General features: G+C 59.1%; 1 protein-coding gene across 4 annotated transcripts in view; it reads right to left on the bottom strand.

The window, feature by feature from the left end:
- Nucleotides 1-340: 340 nt before the first annotated feature.
- The window catches only part of ZFR2 (zinc finger RNA binding protein 2), a 50,933-nt gene continuing 32,615 nt past the window's right edge, over nt 341-18,658 (bottom strand). For 3 of the 4 annotated variants that reach the window (XM_060297375.1, XM_060297374.1, XM_030879266.2), the window contains 13 exons: nt 17,705-17,915; nt 16,392-16,552; nt 15,484-15,603; nt 14,020-14,159; nt 13,731-13,866; nt 13,058-13,248; nt 10,091-10,262; nt 6,852-6,990; nt 5,283-5,380; nt 4,767-4,862; nt 3,221-3,332; nt 2,369-2,466; nt 341-1,631 (listed from right to left, as the gene is read on the bottom strand). In XM_060297375.1, the coding sequence (XP_060153358.1) occupies nt 1,419-1,631; nt 2,369-2,466; nt 3,221-3,332; nt 4,767-4,862; nt 5,283-5,380; nt 6,852-6,990; nt 10,091-10,262; nt 13,058-13,248; nt 13,731-13,866; nt 14,020-14,159; nt 15,484-15,603; nt 16,392-16,552; nt 17,705-17,915 (1,887 nt within the window). In that variant the 3' untranslated portion in view covers nt 341-1,418. The remainder of the gene's footprint in view (nt 1,632-2,368; nt 2,467-3,220; nt 3,333-4,766; nt 4,863-5,282; nt 5,381-6,851; nt 6,991-10,090; nt 10,263-13,057; nt 13,249-13,730; nt 13,867-14,019; nt 14,160-15,483; nt 15,604-16,391; nt 16,553-17,704; nt 17,916-18,658) is intronic. The other variant, XM_060297373.1, reaches the window with a different exon arrangement.

Here is an 18,658-nt window from a genome sequence, read left to right as displayed (position 1 = left end):
CGCTGTGTATCTCCTGGACCAGGCCAGGGTGGCTTCCTTGAGTGGCTGTGGGATGTGTGTGAGATGAGTGCTTCCTGGGCTGGATCCCCGGGATTGGGGGTGGGGTCTGCAGAGCCTGGCTCCTCTGCATTCCCAGGGGACCTCAGTGTGGAGATGGCCTGAGAGGCCCACACCTGGGCAGCACCAGCCCCTTGGACCTCCTCCCCATCCACACTCCCAGCCTCAGAGCCTCGGGGAGAAGTTCTGGCTGGTCAGGGCCCCTGCCTGGGGCCCTGAGAGGTTGCAGGAGCCCAGCAGGGTCACTGCACCCCGAGGAAGGACTGCGCAGTCCACACCAAGAGACAGGCATATCTCGTTTATTCCCCACCCCCCAAACTTCCAGGTAGTTCTACGAAGACATTAGATGTGAAGCCACACACAGGCTGTCCCTTAAACACAGAAATGAGCTTGAAACAATCAAGTGACCAGAAAAGATCGTGTCAGCCCAAAGATGGACTTATCTCCTTCAGTGCCACAGGGCAGCCGGACAAGAGAAGTTGTCGCAAAGAGGGAAGTTTGGACAGATCGGGGTGGGGGCTGGGCAAGGGTGCCGTCATGTCCACCAGTGCCAGAAGGCGCCTGATTCTGTGCCCCGCACCAGGCAGAGCCCCCAGACTCCACTTTCAAGGGGCAGGCCCTGGACCCACATTGGCTGCACCTATGCAAGGAGGACGGGAGAAAGACAAGGCAAACCCAGCCTCAAATGAGGCATACAGAGCTGTTCCTCGTAGTGCAGAAGGCCCGGAGTGGCACGGGGTGCAGTGCCATGGGGGTCACAGATGCTCCGGGGGTCAGGGGCGTGCCCAGCCTGCATGCTCACCACGCTTCGGCTCTGTGGCCCTCCCATGGTGGGCTAGGGGACGAGCCCAGCTCAGTCCCTGCAGACCTCTGGCCACGGGGCCATCTCCAGGCTGGGGAGCTGGAGGGGGCAGCGTGTTTGGAGACTGGGCTTGGGGACTGAGGACCCCGGCCTGGGCACACTCTCAGGCTTGGCCACCACCCCAGATCCTCCCAACCTACCTTCCGGGGACAGGCTTCCTGATGTGGGACCCCCAGGGGGCTTGCCCGTGAGATTTCAAATCCACGCACGGCTGGTGTGTCCTCACAAAGCCATTTAAAAACCCACACCCTTAGTAGGCCACAGGGTGAGTTTAAAGCTAGCAAGAAATGCCAGGGTTTAAAATTGTGCTGCACCTTCTCGCCCGGGTGAAGGTAGGCCTTGGGGCGCGGTGCCCCAAACCCCGCAGCTGAAATCGCCAGATGAAGAGATTTTGCTAATGATTTAAGCACAAGTGTCTTTAAAGAAATCTATGGAACATTACTGCAAAGGAAAACAGGACTGCCCAGCGTCAGGGGTGAAGCAGCCATTCGGTGGGGCATCAGGTCCCGTTGGGGAGGCGAGGCTGCTCACACGGGCCCCTCTCTGCCCCGCCGGCCCGCTTCCTCTGGCCGGCGCCCTCCTCGGCCTCAGCCTCGCTTGCCTCCCGTGGCCTCTTCCGGAAGCGCGCCCCAGGCCTGGTTTTGGGGGGCGGCAGAGGGTCGATGCCCAGGATCTTGTGGATCTGCCGGAACGCCAACATGCGCAGGGCGTGCTGGGGGCAAACGACCCGTCAGGACCCTGCTGCCCGCGGCCTCCTGGCCCGACTCTCAGGGCCCCGTGAGGACTCGGGGGCTTGCTGGGCATCCTCGACACCCTTCTAGCAACTGCAGAGCTCACGTCACCCTTGGGCGTGAAGAACTGTACTGGGAGTTGCTTGCGCCAGCTGGTGGCGAGTACTGTGCCAGGAAGCCCCTTGGAATTTCAGCTCTTTCTCTCCTCGCTACAGGGACCTTAGATCCTGCCTCTCCAGGTTCAGCTCTGATCAAGAGCAATTTGACTCTTTCCACTGAAGGCCATTCATAAATGTCAGGCCCAGTGCGATTTCTGTACTGCTGGGAGACTTGCTTATAGTAAAAATTTGCAAACAAAAGGGAAGCCACAGACAGGGTCTCTGCTTTGGGGCCTGAAGCTGTTTAGGCCCAGCAGGAGGCCTTGGCTGGGTATTTGCAGACCACAGGGCAGGGTTGGGGAGGACAGTACCGGCCAAGGAGGCCCCAGGTCTGCGCCTCATCACGGGAGTAGCTTTGTTTCTGGGCCAGGCTGGCCCTGCCCCCGGAAGCAGTCCTGTCACCCACAAGCCACCTGTCTCTGTAAGGGAGGGGGTGGGAAGGGGAGTCCCAGACCATTTCTTGGGATGCAGCACAGATGCGAATGGGGGCTGGGACCTGGGCCGTCCACAGCCAGGTCGAGCTGGCCTGAGTCAGGGAGCCCCGTGGGCTGGCCTCCTACCTGGGCACTGGCTGTGATGTCCTCCCGCTCCTGGAGGGTCATGGACCCGAGGGCGTCCATCTGGTCTCTCTCGCAAGGATCCTGGAGCCCCGGCCCATCTTTGAGGGGGAGGTGGGAGTGGCAGAGAAGGAGAGTGCACCCTTACGAAGGCGCCACTGCGGCTCTGCAGTGCTGGGGGGTCTGCACCTGGCCGCCTCGCGCCCACGGGCCACACCAGGCCTCTCCCCTGCCAGTCCCCCCTCCAGCCCCACACGCGTTCAGCAGACCTCCTCACCGCCTGCGTGTGTGTGTGTGTGTGTGTGCACACGTGGGCGAGCATGTAGTTACAGAAAAGGCTCACACCACGGGCCAGTGTATCATCCTTTTCTTCCACTTAAAATGCTGTCGTCCCATGTCACTGAAATGACTGGAAAACACCGTTTTGCATCTAACATGTCACGCGGGCCACATGTGTGCTCTCCTCCTTCTGCTACCGTGAAGGACATCGTGGTGAACATCTTTGTACAAAGCCCATCATGGAATTCCTGTTGTTTCCTTCGGAAATGTCCCCCGGGCTGTCCCTGGCTCCCCAGAGAGGGTGGGTGTGCCATCAGAGGAGTGTGAGAGAAGGCACGGACCCCTCCCCTCCAGCCTCCACCCCGCCTCTCCTTCCGGCTGGTCCACACCTCCGCGCGGCTCCCTTGAGTGGTGACGTGTGTGCACGTCTGTGTCTGCTGTCCTGCCTGTGCTGGACGTGGTTCTTGAGTGTTCCTAAGAGGCTCCTCTGTGCTCCCCCGTCCCCCCGCCCCCGCCATGGCCCTTGGTCTCTGCCACGTGCTCCAGGGTCTGGGCTCCCGGACGACAGGGACTGACCTGTCAGGAGCGTCCCCGAGGCCACGCACTCCAGGACCCGTCTCACGGCGTTCCCGGGGCTCAGGGGCCCCTTCGTGCTGCTCAGAGCCTTCTCCACCAGCAGCTCCATGGCCTGGGCCGGGTGGAGACAGAGAAGGAGACCCGGGCCTTTGAGGACGGCGCGGCTGTGCGGCCTCGGCCAGGTCTCCAGGGGACCGGGGATGTGAGGCCCCCCTCCCAGCTCTTCCCCTCACACCCACCCACCCCTGAACTTCTACAAGGAGGGGGTCACCGGGGCCTTGCCACCCTGGTGTGGCCTTGGGCGGGTTTCTCTCAGTTCTCTAGGGAACTCTCTCGCCTAGTTTTGACATCAGCAAAATCCCATAGATGGTAACATTGCAAACCAGTGTCAAGAGGGTTAAAAGAAACTCATTCTCCATGACCTGAGGTTCAGACAGTGAGGGCCATGAGGGTCACAAGGACTTGGGGACTCGCGCAGGCTTGTCCCCACCTCCAAGGAGCCACCTGCCCGGGTCCCAGGGCAGGGCCGGAGCTGTGACCGTCATGGGGGTTGCATCTATACTTACAGGGAAATGGGCTCCGGGGAATGCAGGGTCCTCCCAGCGTCTGAGTGAACCCCTCTTGTCACTCAGCACAGAGCCACCCACTGTGCCATCCACCAGGGGTGGTGCTGAGAGTGGATATCTCCCCGGTCCATGGGCAGGAAGCCGAGGTCCGGGTGGGCACCAGAGCCCTCATGAGCAAGGCTAAGGGTAGCTTGGGCTCAGGTGGGAAGGGTCCAAGAACCTGGCTTTGGGTGTGGGAGCCGATGAACTGGCAGCAGAAGGCTGCACATGAGATGCACGCATACCTCCAAGTTCAGGGCACTCGGCCTCCTTCCCAAGGATAATGTCGAAGGTGAAAGGCTTAAAAACCTACACATCTGCGCTCGCTGGGGGATCAGTGGGTGTGTGACGGGAGAGGGACACTCAGAGACAGGCCTGCCGAGGGGCGCACAGATGAGATGAGATCCTGAAAGACGGGGCAGGGGTGCCCACGGAGGGCAGGAGCTGGGGGTCTCACAACACAGCAGCTTGGGGATTTGGGGGACAGGGGGCCTTCGCATCCTCTCCCCGCAGAAGGGCTCGGGGCCTGCTGACCGGGGGTGTCAGGGCCGCAGGGGACCACCCCTTCAGAGGAGGTGGGTCTGCACCAGGCTGCCTGCCCTCACGGGGGCCTCTGCACTGACACCTGCAGGTCTAGGCAAACACCCCACCTCTTGCTGGGGCGCCCTTGTATTTGCATGCTTCCTGATTCTGCCCGCAAGTTTGTGGGTTCCAGATGATGCAATCAAATGAGACTGTGTCTGTAGCAAGCCTCACCCTGGGGCCAAGGGACCCCGATATGCCCCACCGCGATCCACCTCTCCCGGCGCTCAGACGGACACCAGCTCTTTGTTGGAAAGCTGAGCGCTGAACCAGGAAATGAGGCTCGGCCTCCCAGGGCTGTGGCCTATCAGGGGTTGGGGGCTTCCTAAAGCAGGGCCAGCCCCCTGGCACTGCCTTACCCAGTCCGGCAGGGCCCCCCAGGTGGGCACGCGCTGGCAGAGGTCCCGAAGGACCCTGATGACGATCACACAGGGCTGCAGGCCGCTGGCTCTCGCCTTCGGGGAAAGAAGCACATGGTTAGCTCCAGGGAGCTGTAAGCACGTGGCCAAGGGGGGCATGTGCACAGGGCCGAGGGAACAAGGGCTGATCCAGGGGCAGCGAGCCCAGCCGGGGGTGGAGGCAGTGAGGGACTCCGGGAGGCATGGGCCGGCCGGCCTCACAGCTGGCGACTGGAAGCAGACTCCATTCCCAAACGGCCCACGGCTGAGCCCTAGTGCCGGCCGTTGCGGCCCCCCACCCCCAGAGTGGTGGTCCCTCCTTTCAGGTTCCCGACCCAATCAGCCAGGATGCAACCTCCATCAGGTTAGCGCTGGGCGTGGACACGTGGGTCGAGCAGCCGGCCAAGGAACCGCCCCACCCACGTCTGTCCCTCATTTGTACTGGGAGCCCAGCCCGCTCTGGGCCCGACCCCTGACCTGGAACCACTTGGCATGGCGGAGGGCAGCCAGCGACTGGAGGCACTTCTCTGAGCTCAGGACATCTCCCGGGTCAGGCGGAGGCGCCGCTGTTCCTTCTAGAAGAGAAAGGCACATGGGCCAGGCGCCCCTCTCCCTGCTCCCGCTGCCCGGGCCACTTGGCCAGGCCCTCAGGTCCCTAGGTCTCTTTGCATTTATCCAGAAGACACATGGTTCCGCTCGCTGGCCCTTTCTCCGGGATGCTGCAAGGACCACGGACATCCTCTCCATGAAGATCCCATCTCCTCCGGGTTCTGCGCTCTCAGGAGGAGAGAGCTCCACGCTTGTCACCCGGTGCCATCAGCGCTGACTCCCTTGGTTAGCAAATCACGGTTCAGATGGAAAACTATGAATGAAGCTGGATTTCCAGAAACTTCCGCATGCATAATTAAGAGGGAGACAGCGGGTCAGGTTTGAGCACACGCCATCATGGGTGACCAGGGCCCCGTGTCTGGGGGAAATTCTGGCCTGTTTTTGATTCCTTCTTCTTCTTGCTTCAGGAAAATTCTTCTCCCCTTATTCTGCGAGGTCCGGGTGTTTTAGGTCACAGGAGGGAGCAGAGGTTTCTCTTTCACCCATAAACCCCCCAACCCCCAGGCCTGGGTCTGCTCCTCTGGGGCTGAGAGCAAGCAACAGAGGAAGCTGAAAGCTCCCCTCCCAGCAGCAACCAGCAGGGTGGGGACATCGCAGCTCTTGGGGGCCCGGGGCTCCCTCGGAGGGGTTTCCAGTTCTCTAGCCCCCTCCAGTCCACCTCTTTCCGTGGCCTTGGACCTTGAACCCTTTCCGACATTCCCAATCCCCGCCTCGGAGCAAGCCGGAGCAGGGCCTCCACCTGGAACTGAAGGGCATCACTTTTTCTTCCCACTGTATTTATTTTCAGATGACACTCTCTTTATGACAACTGGTAACGGCTTTCCACTTACGGTTCAAAGGCTCTCCTCTTTAAAAATTTAAGAGTCAAAAAGGAATTGATTCAGAGGAAAGCATCAGTGGTTCGTGGCCCTCAGATCTGACAACAATCATGAAGGGGGTCCAAGAAAGACTGGAGTTTGGGAAACAGTCTCCAGGGCTGTTCCAGGAGGTTCCACGGCTGGATGAGACTCGGGTGCATCCCCATTGGCTTGGCCTGCACCCTCCCTGTTGGCTGCCCTCTGGCCTCACCCCCACCCCCTCCCACTGCCTCAGGCAACGCACATCTGTCTCAGGTCCCCGGGTCCCTGTCTTGCTGGGGCATGGGGCACAGCTGGTCTCCTCCGGGCGGGGCAGCCAGGAGGGATGGGAGGAAGTGCTCCCCTCGCACATGCCCCACAGCTGAGTACTGAGCCACTTGACACTCTGCCCCAGCTCTCTACCTCCCTTCCTCTGCAGCCCCAAGGCCCAGCTCTTATCTCACCAGGGCATCCGGGCTGACGGAAGTGCCGGAAACTGGCTGTGGCAACCCCCCCACCTCCTGCCCAGAGCAGAGGCGGATGCTGCCCTAGGCCACCGGGTGTGTGGAGAGGAGGGCTGGACGGAAGGGCCCTGACGCACCTCGGTCTGCAGAGGGGTCCTCCCGCATCAGAGGCGAGGTGATGGACACAGTGACCTGTATCCTGGGCTCCTCGCAGGAAGAGATGATGATGTTGGCTTCAGGGTCGGAGGAGACCTCGTACTTGTCCTCTGTCACCATCTACGAGGTGCAAATACAACACAAGGCCTCATTACTCCAGCTGAGAGGCAGGACGCGGTTGGGTACCAGGCCCCATGCCAGGTGTTCTGGAACCTCCTAGGGACACAGACACAGCCCCAGCCTCCAGAAGTGCACACGTAGAAATGCATACAGACAGCAGACCCAGCATCAAGGTGCCTTCATATGTAAAAACACCCAAAGCTCAATAACAACAAGATCAGCAACCCAACGGCAAAATCAGCAAGTGGGGACTTCCCTGGTGGTCCAGTGGTAAAGAATCTGCCTTCCAGTGCAGGGGACTCGGGTTCAATCTCTGGTCGGGGAGCTAAGATCTCACATGCCGCGTGCCACAACTACTGAGCTTGCGCCCCTCAACTGGAGAGCCCACGTGCCCTGGAGCCTGCCTGCCACAACTAGTGAAGAGAAAACCCACATGCCACAACTAGAGAGAAGCCCGCATGCCGCAACAGAGATCCCGCATGCCTCAGTGAAGATCCCGTGTGCCATAACTAAGACCCGACACAGCCACAAAAATTAAATAATAAATCTTAAAAAAAAAAAAAACTGGCAAGTGATAGATAGTTTGCAGAAAGAGAAACCAAAGTGACCCTTTCTACATAATGACAAAAAAAACCCTCCCATGGCAAGGGAGAATCACGTTAAAACTAGAATGGGGTACCATGGTCAGCTGTAGGAAGGACAAAACTCAAGAGTCTGAGGAGGCGCTGGGCTGGCAAATCCATGCGTCTCTAAACTGCTGGTGGAGGCTGACCTGGCCACACTCAGCAGAAGCCTCCAGGCTCATGCCTCAGACCCCGTGACTCTGCCCCGGGACGTGCTCCCACGTGTGTGGAGCAGTGTGTGTACAAGGTTCTTCATCTGCTGCAGCCTCACTGGTAACACAGAACACTGGACACAACCTAAATGTCCAACTACATGGAAGGACCCAGCTAGTTATGGACAAGTGGCAACAGAATACTCTTTGGCCACAAAAAAGAATGAAGCTCCCTAAGTAAGAACATGGAATGTGACCCAAGAGATGCTATTGAGTGAAAAATGCAAAATCCTTCAGTTGGTCCAGCAGGCTACTGTTTGTGTAATGAGGGCAGAACGATGGTTTCTCAGGACACTGGACAGGGGCTGCCTCCAGGCAAGATCTGAGGCCCCTCGGTCCCGGTACCCACCCCATGGTTGCCCAGGGTTCAGTCCTGCCCCAGCACACACATCCTTAGGACCCAGCCTGCGCGGGCTGCATCACTGGGGGATACCCTGAGGGTCAGCCCCGCTGCAAGCAGAGCCTCCAGACAAGCCCCGCCCTCTCGGCAGATCTCTCTCCCCTCCATTTACACCCTCTCTGGCTTGTCACTCTCAGGGGCTCAGGAAGAAGGGACCCGTTGCGCACAGTCATCAGAACTCCGACTGCCGTCCCCGATTACCAGCCTCCCGGGGAGACTGCACAACGAAGGCGGGTTTGGTGCAGTGACCCGGTGCCTGCATAGAAAAGCTTTACTGTGTCCCTCATCTTGCTTTGGGGTCCCCCGAGACACTCAGCCAGGTATGGCTAGGAGGGTCTGTCTACACAGCTGGGAGTGGGGGGCACTGCCAGCTCTCCCGTGGCCTTAGCCATCTTCCCCATGGCCTCATCCATCTTCATGGGGCTTAGGGCTTTGTCTTAGCCACTGGGCTGCAAGGTTCCGGACAACAGGGCTTGCATCTGAGCCATCTTTGCAACCCCTACGGTACTGAGCAGAAAACTGTCATGTCGTGGGTGTTCAGGAAACGAGTGATTAAATTGGTGAAGTCGGAGCATGTCACTCCCCTGCTTAAAACCCTCTAGTCTCCCCATTTCCCCGAGGAGGCAAACTTACCTCCCCACATGGCCTTCAGGCCCAGCTTGATCTAGGCCTTTGTCCATTCGGGCACGCATCTCCCTGGGCCTCCTGCCTCTTGGCCTCTGCAGGTGCAGGTCCTTCTATGTGGAACACTGCCCACCCCCACATCTTTCAAGGCCTCTCCTCATCTCTCAGCTCTCACCTCACCTGCTCCATCTTCTGTCAGGACACACACCTCCCATGGTCCTGTCTGAAGTGGCCCCCACTCTCCCCAGGTGCTCGCTACTTGACATCAGGTTTTAATTTCTCTACAGAAGATAAACTGGAAGTTAGCTTGCTCTATGTTTGTTTATTGCATTTCCTGACCAGACTGGGAGTCCCAGAGGCGAGCCCCCAGTGCTCACTACATGAGTCGGAGGAACGATGCTGAATTCTCTCGGGAAGGGCAGCAGACACATCAGGAAGAAGAAACCGCCCTGGGAATTGAGTATTTTAATGGAAGATGATCAATTTAAATCATGACATGATTTCACTCTTCTCCCGGTTACCATCTCCCTTGAGAAAAGCTTTATGACAGGGACTTCCCTGGTGGCACAGTGGTTAAGAATCTGCCTGCCAGTTCAGGGGACACGGGTTCAAGCCCCGGTCTGGGAAGATCCCACATGCCATGGAGCAACTAAGCCTGTGTGCCACAACTACTGAGCCTGCGCTCTAGAGCCCGTGAGCCACAACTATTGAGCCCGTGAGCCACAACTACTGAAGCCCGCGCGCCTAGAGCCTGTGCTCCGCAATATGAGAAGCCACCACAATGAGAAACCCACACACCACAACAAAGGGTAGCCCCCGCTCTCCGCAACTGGGGAAAGCCGCGCGCAGCAACGAAGGCCCAACTCAGCCAAAAATAAATAAATAGATTTATTTAAAAAAAAAAAAAAAAGGCTCTATGACAACAACAGGAACTGCTCTAGAGGAGAAAGTCCGGCCAACCCCCAGCCCTGTGCCTCTCTAGTCTCATGAGCCTGAGTGCCTGTCCTGTGGATTTCGTCCTGTTTGTGCTCCGTCCCGGCTGGCTGGGCTCTGCTGTGGATGTGACGGAAGTAACCGTCCTCAGTGACCGGACGTTTAGAGCGTTTCCAGGCTCTACCCTCAACCCCTCTGTAAAGGAACCCTCAAGTTCCACCACTCTCTCCTTGCGCCAGTTTCTAAAAACAAACCGGTTTGTGTCCAAGCCGCGTAGAAGCCATGCGATGCACGGCCGGGCGCCTCACCGGGAGCTGGAGGGGCAGCTGCTCCGTGACTCTGCGCAGCAGCGCGCGGCTGGGCTTCTGGGAGCAGAGCAGGATCAGCTGCACGGCCCTGTCTCCCCGCAGGAGGAGGCCCTTCGCCAGCAGGCCGACCCGCATCACGCCTTTCAGGATCCGAGCAGAGGGGCCTGGGCGGCTGCCGAGACAAACCCGCAAACGCGTGGGCAGAGAGTGGGGAGGAAGGGTCCTTGCTCCTGCACGCGGGGCTGCTTCCTCATCTGTAAAACGGGAGCACGGCCCTCCCCAGGGGCATCTGATCAAAGAGCCACAAGGAGACAGATCTGGGAGAAGTGCTTGGAACCGCCGCTAGGAAGTTGTGTTGCTCAGCAGGGCTGGTGGCCGTCACCGTTTCCTAATAAACTGCATTCTGGAAGAGGCCATCCGTGGCCACCCCCAGCGGCGCCCTGGTCCTCAGCCAGCAGGGCCCCCTCGTCGGTCCTTTTGGCTTCGTGCTGCTGAGCCGCCTCTGCGGCCGCTTCGCCCCCAGCTGGACTCCCCCAAGGCCGCCGGCCAGACGCTCCCTGCCTCTCCCCGAGTCGTGTCCCCACCTGCACTGCACCGGCCTGGTCACTTTCTGCAGGTGACTGCCACCACCGCGTCCGCCCAGCAGCCACCCTCCCAGTGCTGCCCCTCTGCAGGCTGGGGACACCGAGCTTCCTCCTGGGGTCCGAGGTCCCCAGCCTGACCCCTGGGCCGCCTCGTCACCGCCCTCTCCTTCCACTCCCTCCCCAGGAGGCTCATCCCACCTGGACCACTGCCTGGGGTGCCCTCACGTGGTGGCCCTCCCCACGGCTGTCACAACACAAATGTCCGCCCCTTGGCTCTCGAAGCTGCCACCTGATCCTGCCACTCCCTGATCCCCACTTTGCTGTTTTCTTTGTGACACTTCTCAGGATACGAGATAACCTAATTCTGTAATGCATTTGTGTATTTCTCTGTGGTCTGTCTTGGGACTGCAAGTGCTAGAGCCTGGGATGGTCCGAGGGGACCTGGCCACACCTGGGACTCTACGGGACCAGGACCAGACCCTTCAGGGGAAGACAAAGCAGAGAGGCGGGGAACCTGCAGATAAAGAGACTGACAGGTTGTCAATCAATTTGGACCCTGATTCAACACCAACTGCAAAACAAAAAAAAACCCTAAACAAAAAACTGGAAATTTCAGCACTGACTGGATATTTGATGGGGTTGAAGAATTATTGTTCATTTTTTTCAAGTATGATAATGGTGTTCTGGTTTTGTTAAATGAAAAAGAGTCTTGTTTAGAGACACATACTCCACCCTCAGGCTGATGCCTGGTATCGTCTTTAACCGCAGCGGTCTGTCCAGGAGTGGGGTGGGTAGAGAGCAAGTGAGTCTTCCCTGGTTTAGGGATGGTCACTTGGGCCTCGTCACCTTTTGTGTGTGTTAGAGAATTTCCATAATAAAATAGGAAAAAAAAAAAACCAAATACTAACACACTCTTTGCGATAGTTAAGTAAATAATGGAACATCCACGACTTCCCTGGTGGTCCAGTTAAGACTTTGCGCTTCCACTGCAGGGAGCACCAGTTCAATCTCTGGTCAGGGAACTAAGATCCCACATGCCACAGGGCTACGGAACCCATGCACCACAACTAGAGAGTCCTCGCGCCGCAACTAATGAGCCTGCACACCACGACTACAGAGAAGCCCGCGCACGGCAACAAAGAGCCCACACGCCGCAACAAAAGATCCCACATACTGCAACCAAGACCCCGCATGCTGCAACTAAGACCCAAAGCAGCCATAAATAAATAAATAAATAAATAAAATATTTTCAAACAAACAAACAACAACAAACCCAAAACACGAGTACAGGGAGAAAACGGGAGCAAAACTGCAAAGCACTGTGAGGGGCCTTTTCCTTCAGAATACATCGGGGTGGAGGTTAAGGGAGGGCCCCCCTTTCTGCCCGAGGGGCCGTGCCTGCTTCCCCTTCCAGGCGGTGAGGAAGGCCCCGTCCCGGGGAGGCAGCTGCGTTCACGCTGAGGGGTGAGTGCATTTCGTTATGACACCTGGTGACCCACGAGTGGCTCGCATGTTCTTGTCGGGGAGCAAACACTGTGGCAGGAAGAAGCTACTGGTTCGAATCAGCCAGACACAAAAGGACAGATGCTGCATGATTCCACTGGCGTGAAACGTCCAGAACAGGCCAAGCCGTGGAGACAGGGAGTGGAAAGGTGGGTGCCAGGGGCAGGGGCAGTGGGTGGCCTGCGGAATTTCACGGGACGGATTTCTGTTTTGGATCATGAAAAAGTTCTGGAAATGGACAGCGGTGATGGTTGCACAACCTTGTGAATGTACTTAGTGCTGCCGTAGTGTACACGTAAAAATGGTCACAATGGCAAATTTTGTGTTATGAGTATTTTACCACCAAAAAACCCCACAAAAAACCTTAAAAAAGTAAATGATGGCATTCCCTGGCGGTCCAGTGGTTAGGACTCCGCGCTCTCACTGCTGAGGACCCGGGTTCAATCCCTGGTCAGGGAACTAAGATCCCACAAGCTGTGTGGCGCGGCCAGAAAAGTAAATGGATACAAGGCATCGGGACTTTCCACCTTGCAACACTCCCGGCAGCTGGAAAGATGATTCATGCGGACGCTCGGCAGCACCTCCTGCTCCAGGAGAATCACACTTATGTCCGCATTATGGGTGAGGAAACAGAGGGGCTAATCCCCTGCGAACTACATTTCTATGCACGCCTTCGACAGGAAAAGTAACTTCTGGTGTTAGAACAACGGCTCTCTCCAGTTGGGACTACAATTCCCTATGAGCCTCGGGGCTCCGGCTCTGAGCCTCTCTTGGGGAGTTTTCTGGAAAGCCCTGGGTGTCCAAGGGCTCGAAGCCACCTGGCAGTGGAGCCGCCTCTGTCACCCCGGGCCCCCCCGAACAGGAGGGTGATGCCCATTACCTGCACTCCCCGCCCTCTGGCTCTGGGCGTGCGGAATCCTCCTCGGCCATTGTGTCGGACACCAGCTTCAGGGCGCGCTCTGAGTGGGAGACGGCCTTCTGGATGGCCAGGAGCTCCTCCTCTGTGGGGTAGATGGCGGTGTGCTTGCACATGACGTGCCGGTCATCGCTGGACTCCGGCCGCCTCATGGGCTTCGGGGAAAGGCACACGTGTCACGTCATGGGCGGGTTGAGAGGCCCCGGTGGCCAGGGGGATGCGGGGAGCCCGGAGTCAGGCTGGCTTTGACAGGCAAGCGGTGGCCGGAGAGCCAGGCAGAGGAATGAGAGAGTCCACAGGGGAGGTGGACCAGTGAGGACTCCAGGGCCCCGATGGCTGTGGGGAACTTGGGCCGACTGGGGGGTCCAGTGGGCTCCCTGGACAACATTGTCGAATTTCCGAGCCAGAGGCCCCGAGGCAGCTGGTGACCCCCTCCGTCAGCGGGGTGCAATCCACAGTTCCCATCCGACCCGGCCCGCCCCCTCAGATGGACAGACACCCAAAGGCTCCCGAGGGATGTGACCACTGGGGCCTCAGGAAGCTTTAAGGGATCGCTGTGGCTGGAGGTAAGGCCCTCAGCCCCCTCCAGTCCCCAGCCCCTGAGGCATTCAGATATCAAGATGAGACCACCACCCACCAGAGGCTTGGCTGTGGACAACCCGGGCCTGCTCCTGAGGGGAGGTAAATGCTGGTCGGGCAGTGAGCGTCCCGAGCGTGCCTCCTGCGCCTGTGGCTCCTCTTCCAGCCACCTCTTGCACAAGCCGTAGCGCCTGCTGGGGTGGCAGGGACAAGGAGCCGTGAGCAGCGGTGGGACCCTGGGCCGGTCACGCGGGAGAGCGTGGGGAGCCCCAGAAGCGGCTCCGCGTGCCGCCTGGTCTGGCCCGGGCTGAGCGCGGCTGGCGGGGGAGGGCCCTGAGGCCCCGCACCTCATCTCCTCATGCTGGCGCCGCAGCTCCCCCAGACGCTGCTTGCTCAGCTGCCGCTGCTTCCTCAGCCTCTCCTCCAGCAGCTTCCGAACTCTCGTGCTGGGCTTGTCCGCAATCGGAAAATCGGGGTTCACTTTTTTCTGGGAAAATGGGGGACCTTCGTTCAGATGAGAATGCTGGGGGTGCCACCTCCTGCCAGGTTTTTTATTTTTTTATTGTTTGGCCATGCCCCACAGCACGCGGGATCTTAGTTCCCCAACCAGGGATCAAACCCGCACCCCCTGCAGTGGAAGCGCAGTCTTACCCGCTGGACCGCCAGGGAAGTTCCTCCTGCCAGGTTTAGACAACAGTGAGTTTCAATCCCCAAAGTGTCAACACTCCTCGTCCCCAAAGGCCATGGCAGGAAAGGGAACGACCGCGGGGAACAAAACTACGACCGACTTGCAAAGCGGCAGACGTGACGTCTGCCACTGCGCAAGCCAACCGTCCACGCATCTGACAGAGGAGCCGAGAGAGAAGGCACCGCAACACAGAGGAGCACCCGCGGTCAGTGGTCACGCATGCCGACGGACGACTGAACGGAAATGCTCATCCCGATCAGAGTAACCCAGGGAAACTCCGTTTGTGTGGGATCCAGATCTATATATTCTAAATAGCATTGCCAATTCGCTCACTGGGCTTTCTCCTTAGTACTTAATTCTATCACTCAAAGAGTGTAGTGTTGTTTAAGGATTGGTCACTGGTGGAAACAACACAAGTGTGCTTCAGCGGGTGAAACACACACAACGTGTCCCTCCACACACGGGAGCATCTCTCAGCCAGGAAAAGGGGTGAAGCACTGACACTCGCAACACCGTGGACGGACCCTGAGAACACGATGCTCAGTGAAAGAAGCCAGACACAGGACACCCAGTGTGTGATTCCACTGATGGGAAACGTCCAGAACAGGCAGATCCACAGACACAGAGAGTGGGCTCCTGGTTGTCAGGGCCTGGGGTAGGGGCTGGGGGTGCTGCCAATGGGAACGGGGCTCCTGACGGACTGTTCTGGAACTAGATGGAGCTGCTGGTTGCACACTCTGTGAATGTAGTAAAAGCCACTTTACATGGGCGAGCTGTGTGGTGTGTGAATGATATCTCAACAAGGCTGCTGAAAAGAGAGGAAATATCCAGAAGCCATTGTTTGTCACGAGGAGAGTCACAGTGTGTGCTGTGCACAAGTGTACATGGGGCCCGACAGTCAAGTGTGTCTAAACACACGTGTGCATGCGTGCCCCGGCAAACCTGTGACAAGAAGGCATCGTGAAAGCAGCCAAGGGTCCCTCTGGCTGAGCTCGGGGTGATGAAGGGCCCAGGGGCTCCGACTCATGGGGGCAAAACGTGTGTTTTGAGACGTGAGCCAAGATGTCAAGAGCACAGACGCTCACCCCCAGCCAGGCCCACCAGACGCCCCCTGCAGGCACACCTTATACTGCAGCCGGTGCCGCCGCCCCCTCACGTGCATGTCCCGGGCATTGGGGTCATTGAAGCTGCACTCGCACAGCTTGCAGTGGAATCGGATCACTCTGCCCTCCTCGTTGCACACCTGAGACACAAGGCACGGCTGAGCGCTGCCCACGGCCCCCACGCGTCGGGTCTGGGCTCCAGCAGGGCACCTCCTTCCCCCAGGGCCATCCAGGCTGGGTGCTGGTTTCCTGCCTGCCCAGCGGTTTACGCTTTCAAAGGAGTGGCTCTTCACCAGCGCGCCCTCCCAGGCCCGGCTCCCCTCTGCCACCACCGTCCTGTCCTCCCTTCCCCTGTCCCCCCATCCCAGGGCTGCCACCAGACTGGCAGGAAGCCTGCCTGGTGTGGCTATTTTGCAGGGGACAAAACAGAAGGTGCTGAGTTGGGTGAACAAAAGCACGAACACGAGCACGGAAGAAATGCCCACATGCACGGCCCAGGAGGCACCCGGGAGGCTGGGACTGTGGGCTCGTAGGGAGGGGCTCAGAACCTGAGCTCCACAAAGCCCCGGGCGTGCAGGTGGTGCTGTGTGGGGCGCACACTGGCTCCTGTGCCCGAGGATCACGTGCCCGTGGGTTTCCAGGACACAGATCCCTCCTGCCACCTTCCTTGCCGCAGGAAGAGGGGCTGCCCGGTGGCAGGAAACACCTCTGCCTGTCTCGGGCCTTCCTTCTAAGATCTGAAACCCAGCACCCGGGCCTTCCAGTGAGATCCAAGGGATGCTGGCTCACTGAGGTCTTCCCAGGGCGGGTGTGCAAGTCTCAGGGGGAGAACTGGGACGAGGCCTCGAGGCCCGGCTCCGCAAGGTCCTTCTCCACAGGAGCCCAGGGTGGAGCAGGGTGAGCCGATGGCCGGACGCCCAGCACTGACCTCCTCCACGTAGCCTGGGCCCACCGGCTGTGCGTCACAGCACGTTCCAGAAGCTTCCACAGAGCCTCCTTGGGCGGGCGGTTCTCCGGGCCGCTCTGATCTGGGGTGTGCCGGTTTCGCCTGGGGGGATCTGCTGTCTGCCGCCGGCAGCGCAGGAGGCCCTGGAAGGAAGAACCGCGTGAGTTATAATCTGCTCCAGCCAGCAACCAGGGTCGGCTTCTGGTCCGCCAGCATGAAGGGTACAACTCGATGCCACCGGGTCTCCCACTGCCCCCCTCCCCCTTCCGTGACGTCAGCCAATGGGATCCAGAGTCCCACGAGACCCCTTCCCACCAGCCTGGGTCACGACTGGGAGAGCGAGGCCCTCACGGCGTTTGGTGCCAAGGTGGATGGGTCCACAGGGAGGCGCAGGTCGTAGGCCCCTCTCTGAGGACAACCGCCACTGCTGCACAAGTCTGCAGCCCTTAGTTAACCGACAGTGGAACATCAAGCAGACGAGGGTTTACTGAGCCTCAGAAGGGAGACATTTCTTTGTCACCAAAACCGCTTTACATTTTGATCTTCAACATCACGTGATGGTTCAAATCTCAGGCCTGCTGAGGCTCAAAATAAAATAGGCCCCGCCTCCCACACAAAGCGTGGTGGTGGAGAGCAGAGACTGGGTTGGAATCCCACCTCCACCACTCACTGGGTGGTCCAGAGCCAAGCGTTTTTCCTCCCCTCCCCTCGGTTCTTCCATCTGTAAAGTGGGACTAATGACAAACCTAGAGCCGTGGAGGGTGAATCAGGCACGTGGAGTGAGTGCCTGACATGTAAGCCTATTTACCCTTGAAATGCATGTCCCTCGGCAGCCGTGACTGCCCAGGGGTCATAGCAGGTGCGGGTGACACACGCTCGAGGGAAGGCAGGGTTGGAGGTGGGGCTGCGAGGAACCTGCCTGGATTTCCCGGGGCCCACCTCACTTATCAGAGTGCCCGGTGTGAAGGGGGCTGCTTCCAGCACGTGGAAGGCGGCAGCCCAGGGGATTCTCCAGGCCTAGGGCCGGCTTCGCGAGTGTGGCCAGCACGTGGCTCAGTCCCAAGCTCCACGGGAAGAAATGGAAGCTGCACTGGTTCTGCCCACGCTTCCCCAGGGTGGGCCAAAGGCGGCAGAAGGCACCCCGCCTGCGGGGATCTGGGAGAGAACCACCCCCTTCATAGGTCCTGCCTCTCCAGAAGTGATGGCCGCACGCACACCGTTGACCGGACCATCCTGTCTCTGAGGCTCGAGCTTGTTGAGGCAGGGCAGGGGCTCTGAAGCGCAGAGACACGTACCCATGTGCGAGGCCTTCGAGGCGTCCGGTCTCCTGGCTGGCGCTGGCCTGCTTGGGGCACACATGCTGGGGCTGGCAGGGGCCGCAGGGGGGCTCTCTGCAGTGAGGGGGGTGGAGGCCGGCTGGCTGGTGCTGGTGGCCTGGGCCGAATTCGCTGGCGCCGGGTCCATGCTGGGAATGGGCTTCCCCAATTTGGTGTGCAGCTTGAAGACCTGGAACAGACCCAGCCCCCTCTAAGGGCTGCTCAGGCCTGGCCAACCTTCCTCAGGGGTAGGAAGAGCACCTCACCGGGCATGGGGGAGCTGGCAGACTGTGGAAGTGAGGGCGGTGGTCCACCCTGTCCCCGGGGACCCTGCCCCTTCCCCCTGCTCCCACTTAAATGCCTTGGGAAGGGCCTTCCTGAGCTGTCTCCTGCTTCTAGGCCCCCACTACTCCTGCATATGGGGGACCTATGACTTTGACACCCCTGCTGGCTTACACAGACCCCCTTCCTCCAAACTCCACTGCCTGCGCTGAGAAGCACGGCTGTTTTCTGCTTGCCAAGCACCAGCCCAGTGCCAGCCCCAGGTACAGACACAATGTGTGTAGAGCGCCTGCTAAGGTGGACACATGTACATGTCCACGACACAGATCCATGCTCGGTATACGTGGGTGTACACGTCCATAGACACACCTCCACATTCTGCAGGAACTCACATACACGTCCAGGGACACAGATCCACCTAGGATACAGTCACCTGCCCTGTCCTCGGCATGCCCCGCCGCCAACAAAGGCACTTAATTGCAAAAGTTCCCATTGGAAAGGACTGTTCCACCACCCCCCGAGTCTGCACTGATGACCGTCTCAGACACCTTCTCTGGCTCTAAGTCTCTGACACTCACGGCTCAAATCTGCCCCCCACCCCGGGGCTGGCTGCAGGGCCTCCTGACCCCAGAACGAGTCCCAGCCTGCGAG

This window comes from Globicephala melas, chromosome 3, assembly GCF_963455315.2.
Source record: "Globicephala melas chromosome 3, mGloMel1.2, whole genome shotgun sequence".
In the NCBI taxonomy this organism is placed as follows: domain Eukaryota; kingdom Metazoa; phylum Chordata; class Mammalia; order Artiodactyla; family Delphinidae; genus Globicephala; species Globicephala melas.
Note: the sequence above shows the minus strand (reverse complement) of the source record. Positions and strands in the feature narration are given on the sequence as shown.